The following is a 6000-nucleotide window of genomic DNA, read 5'->3' on the forward strand; positions in this document are numbered from 1 at the left end:
TAATCCAGGTATTTGCTCCCACTTCCTGGCATAGATCACCGCAGTGATTGCGGTGAACTACGCCACTTCCGGCACCTACAGTGTCCTCCCCTGCCGTCTTCTGGGAGACACACAGGTCCCATAAGACAGCACGGACCAATGAGGACGCACATGCGCAGTAGGAAACTAGGAAGTGAAGCAGACATTGCGGGCGCCCTGTACAGGTAAGGCCCTTTCACACGGACGGCTGTTTTGCTGCAGTTAAAAGCATGTAAAATGTTTTGTGAAATTCAAGGCTCCAGGCACTGCGATTAGCTGCATTTGTACATGTGAAATTACATGCGTCTACGTGAAGTTACATGCAGCCGCGTTTAGCTGCGGTAGTCATTCCCATCGCGACCCTTTTTATTTTTTTGATTATGATGTGCTTCCTGTTTTTTTTTCCTCACGCTGCTATCCACAGTTGACAAAAAAGACTGCGATAACCCGCGGTTATGTGCATATAGCTTCGCTACATCGCACCTGGATGCATTCAATTCTATTTTTTCTATTCGCACCAAACCGCATGTAATGAAATCGCAGCTAAACACTGTGTGTGAATGGGGCCATAGGAAAGCATTGTGTGCTTTTAGCTGCGGTAGAAAACGAGAAAATCTGCAGCTAAAAGCACCATTCTATCCGTCCTTGTGAAAGGGGCCTAAGTGTTTATATAATAAAAGTAAGCAGCTGCAGTATTTGTAGTTGCTGGCTTTTAATCATTTTTTTGGGCGTACCTCCACTTTAAGGCTGCATTCACACCTTGGCGTATTTACGCCCGACGGTCGTGCCGCTGGAGGGGTGATTCAACATTAATGTCTATGGAGATGGTTCACATCTCCACGCCGAACGCCGAAACGCCGTACGCTTGAAGCCCAAAACAAGTCCCGGACCCTTTTTTTTCAGGCGGCTTTTGGCATAGACAACAATGTACAATGTTTTGTAAAAAAAAAAAAAAAAAAAAAAGAAGAAAAAAAGAAGGTTAAAACGACTCGTTTTGTCGCGGCAAATCGCGGTAAAATACGCCGCAATTTGTCACGGAAAAATATGCCACGTTATAGTGTGAATGCAGCCTTATACAGTAATTTAGTCATGAAATTACAGTATTGCTGTTATTATTATTCGTATTTTAGCTGTAATATTGTAATATCGCTATTGTTTGTATGTTAACCCGCTAAGTGAGCCTGTTCGGTATGGCGCGTATGTGTATATAATGACCCCACTCAAAGATGGCCATCAGTGAAGCTTAAGGAAGGAGTACGCATACTCCGAACACGAAGCACCGCCCGCTGACCTGACCCGGAAGTGACGCCACCTGTGTGCACCAACGATCAACGTTCCAGACTTCCGGAAGCGGTGTGAACCAACAGTGCCCGCCGGAGGATGGCCAGGACGAGCCAGCGAGCACCCGGAAGCCAGAGCGGATGAACTATATCCCATGCCTGAACATACTACTCGTTTGTGAGTGTATTCATCCATTGTTCATAATTAAATATTTTTAATCTGCTGCACTTAGGTGGCGCTGTTCTTTTCCCTTCCTAGGCAAGTGTTTATGGTTGGGGGTGGATAGGACAGCAAAGCCTAGTACATATGGGCCGAATGTCAGGCGGTTCAATAGAAACCGGGCAACATTCAGCCTGTGTGTATGGCAGCCGGACCGGCTTCTGTCAAAGGCTCATGACCGAAAAAGGCTCCGGATGGCTGAGAGCGCTGACTCGAGTGTTCTGGTGGGTGGGGGGCTGTTCCCCTGTCAGAACACAATAGCAGAGCAGGGGAGAGAGCTGTGCTAACATTGGATTGTTAGTAGAGTTGCTCCGACCTGAGCTTTTTTTGAGGTATAAAAAAATTTGACTTTAGAACCACTTTAAGCAGTGGTGGAATGCTGGAAAACTAAGTGCAGGAATCTTAGGCCCTGTACAGACGAGAGGATATCCATTGGAAACGGTCCGCCGGACCGTTTCCAGCGGACAGTTCTGCTCCTGATTTTGATCTGATGGGCTGTACACACCATCAGATCAAAATCCCCGCGGTGACGTGCGGCGACGATGACGCGGCGATGTGCGCGACCCTGGAAGGTAAATACTTCCACGCATGCGTCGAATCATTTCGACGCATGCGAGGGATGGGGATCGCTTGGACTTATCCGGTGAGTCTGTACAGACGACCGGATCAGTCCAACGAACAGGTTTCCAGCGGATAGATTTCTTAGCATGCTAAGAAATTTTTATCCGCTTGAAAACCGTCGGCTGGAGAAATCTCCTCCGAAAAATGTCCGCTAGGCCGTACACACGACCGGATTTGTCTGCTGGAACTGATCCGCGGATAAATCCCAACGGACAGATCCGGTCGTGTGTACGAGGCCTTACAGTTCCTAATATACAAAAAATTGTGAAGTCCCTGGCCTTCTTTCACTATCCCGGCGCTATGGAATTCACAGACTCTTAATAACTTAGTATTAAAAAATAAAATAATGTTACCATTAAAATGATCACAAATATAAAATTCAGCAGCCGCTTTACCAGCAATAAATGCACATACATAAAACAAAGATTGTAAAACAACAAGTCTTATCACGTCTTGTAATTTACTAAAGCAGCGCTAATAGTCACTCCTCTAAACGTGACCAATCTTTCTTATAATAGTTCAGAAGAGGTATGGAAGAAAAAAGATGTGTCAGAGTCCAGGTAAACCCACAAGTGCTTCTAGACTACTAGGTGCTCTTCACTGCAAGTAGCTTCCACCGTGTGTCACACACCCCCTTTCGGGTTTATACTCACCAAAAGGTTGAGTTTAGCAGGCACTGACAAACAATGTATTCAATCGTCTCCCATATCCAGACTGTAATCGATCCCCTAGAAAGGCTCTCTCAATCTCCTCAGATGTCAGACAGCGGTAGTTTCAAGCATTGGATAATAATCCCACCATGCCTGTGTACTAGGCTTGTGGCTGGCCATAGATGTAGAGATTTTCTACGGGTTGATGGAAAGAAAACTGGGCAATCCCTCCTGCAGAGCCATTGTGGCTGGGGGAAGCCGTCCCTGCCGGGAGAACACATTGATTATTGCTAGCTATAACAGCCGCTAGCAATAAATGCATGTAACATCCGGCAGGCTGGTTGTGCCCAAGTTGATCAAACAACTTGTGTACATTCAGCCTTCCCATGGTGGTTAGAAGAACCAGCCGAGATTCGAATAGCATATGGCCGGCTTTACTCTCAAATACTTCTCATTTTCTTTTACTCCACTGTGTTTTTACAGTATATAGGGTCTTTAAGTGTCCCCTGCGCACCAAGACTGAGTACAAAAGTCAGAGTCCTCAAAGTAGAAGAGTAAGGATCATGATGGCAGTCCCAGAGCCTGAACCTTAAAAAACAGCCAGCAAAATGTTGAACCTAAAGGATGACCTCATTAAGGCAGTGTTGCTCCTTCAGGCTGGGTTCACACTAATGCAAACTGAATGTGGAAAAAGCTGCATCAAATTCGTATGTCAGGAGGTTTTGACCGGCTCTCAATGGAGTCGATTCACACATCTCCGGGATGGCTGCGGAGCGAATCACACAAGAGTCCTGTGCGTCTTCTGGTCCATTTCAGGTCCAAATTCAGACAACATTTTTGAAATCGGACCTGAAAATGTCCATAATAATTGAGGGAATGTTACGTCAACAGCTGTTGACATAAGATCTCATCTGCTAGAAGTGCAATGCGTTTCGTTATTTGACTGAGCCCAGGTTCACACTGGGTACGATTTCCTTCGATTTGAGATGCGATTTCACATGTGAAATCTAATCTCAAATCGGCGGCATTTGCCGCCAATTGTCGGCAATGACACTGTCCTAATCGGTGCGACGCCACATCTGCGGCACTGCACAGATTTCAAAAAGTAGTTCCTGTACTACTTTTTGCGATTTCGGGCCGCGATTTACATAGACATCTGTGCAGAAGCCTGCACAGATGTCTCTTAAATCGCGGCCGAAATCGGGACTGCCGGCGGGAGTGAAATCGTGCGAGTTCAGCTGAACTTGCACGGCTTCACTCCCGCAGCCCAGTGTGAACCAGGGCTGAACCATAGACATGCATTGTGAGCAGTAAAGCATGGCTATTGTGTAGTCAGCACATGTAATAAAAAAACATGTGACTGCCCCTGTGTACATATGACATAGAAACAAGATTTCTACAACACATTAAAACACACAACCTTATTTACATCAAGCTGGTTTCTTTTACATTTACAATAAATACATATAGAAAAGATCGCACATTGCCTTTAATCAGATACTATGAGGCTGATTTACTAAAGGAGTTTTGACTTTTCACAAAATAAATGCTGTGAATATTCACTTCAATTATCCAATCACGTGCAGATGAAATTAATAAACAGGGATTTTTGCTTCTATTTAAACTCTGACAAGACTTTAATGGGTCTAAACTAAAAATGCAATGTGATTTGTGAATGATTGTTAATAAGCACACATTTCTTTAACAAACAAGGATAAGCACACATTTTAGTAATAATGCATATCAACACGTCATAGACTTCTAATGATAAAAAGCCAACTTCCTAGAGACTGTAAGAGAACAAACATGGGACAAAGCAGTATGTAAATATACACAAGGAGTCATCCACATTGTCCCTCGTTCATTCCATTTATGTGTTTTCATGGCAGTAAAATAGATGTTATTAAGTTGTAAAGCTTTTACGGAGGAAGGGGAAAAGTGAGGTCAATATTGATTTTTTATATATTTTTTGTATAATCAAGTTTTAATAATATTGATATAGATTTTATATTTAATATCCCATATTTTAAAACTATGATGCCGCGTACACACGATCATTTTTCGGCATGAAAAAAACGTTGTTTTTCAAAAACGTCATTTAAAATGATCGTGTGTGTGCTTCACATCATTTTTCAGGTTCTGAAAAACGACCAAAAACAAATTCGAACATGCTACATTTTTTAACGTCGTTTTAAACAATGTCGTTTTTCGGGTTGTAAAAAAATGATCGTGTGTGGGCTAAAACGACGTAAAAAACCTGCGCATGTTTAGAAGCAAGTTATGAGACGTGAGCGCTCGTTCTGGTAAAACTACCGTTCATAATGGAGTAAGCACATTCATCACGCTGTAACAGACAAAAAAGCGCGAATCGTCTTTTACTAACACGGAATCAGCTAAAGCAGCCCAAAGGCAAATGGAACTTCCCCTTTATAGTGCTGTGGTACGTGTTGTACGTCACCGCGCTTTGCTAGATCATTTTTTTTTTTAAGATGGTGTGTAGGCAACATCGTTTTAATGATGAAGTTGACAAAACATAATTTTTTCGACATGCTGAAAAACTACGTTTTTTTTCATGCTGAAAAATGATCGTGTGTACGCGGCAATAGACACTGAAAACAGCTTCATGTCACTCTGATGTGCTTCACTTACTTGCTGCCTAGAACTAACAGGAAAGATTTGGAACATTGATATAAAAATGTGTTGACACACATAATGTAGAACTCCCTCTTTAGACATTAATGATCTTATTGACTAGAGGTTCTTTCTACAGGATCCTTAGAAGAACCTTATAATAAAAGTGGTGTAAAACCGAAATGTAAACCTATTGTAAATCAAGAGCACAATGTTTCCTTAGCTACAATATCTAGAAAAAAAAGCACTCATTCGTCAATGCATTTCTAACATTCTCAACATTTACCAGCATGACCAGATACTATCCATGTTACACACTGTAAAAACGTGCTTGCCTCTACTCCTTCCACCCTTCACACGCAATTACCTTTGAATCTCTTCTGATCATCCTTGGCCAACCTTGCTGCAATAGCCAGTCCTATTCCTGATGAGCATCCCGTAACAAGTACATTTTTCATTGCCATCTTTCTTTCTCTGTCCTGTCTTTGCTACAAAAGGTTTCAACCACAGACCAGCAACGTCAAGGAAATTTTACTTCTGGGGCTTAAATTGGTGCCTCGTACTGTTTTATCCATGCCTA

At 42.9% G+C, this 6000-nt stretch overlaps 1 protein-coding gene across 1 annotated transcript in view; it reads right to left on the bottom strand.

Moving 5' to 3' along the window:
• The window catches only part of LOC120945677 (retinol dehydrogenase 8-like), a 31172-nt gene extending 25172 nt beyond the window's left edge, over window positions 1-6000 (bottom strand). Inside the window, exon 1 of the mRNA XM_040360009.1 lies at window positions 5788-6000. Coding sequence (XP_040215943.1) covers window positions 5788-5884 — 97 coding nt within the window. The 5' untranslated portion in view covers window positions 5885-6000. The remainder of the gene's footprint in view (window positions 1-5787) is intronic.

The sequence above is a fragment of the Rana temporaria genome, chromosome 7 (assembly GCF_905171775.1).
Source record: "Rana temporaria chromosome 7, aRanTem1.1, whole genome shotgun sequence".
Classification (NCBI taxonomy): Eukaryota; Metazoa; Chordata; class Amphibia; order Anura; family Ranidae; genus Rana; species Rana temporaria.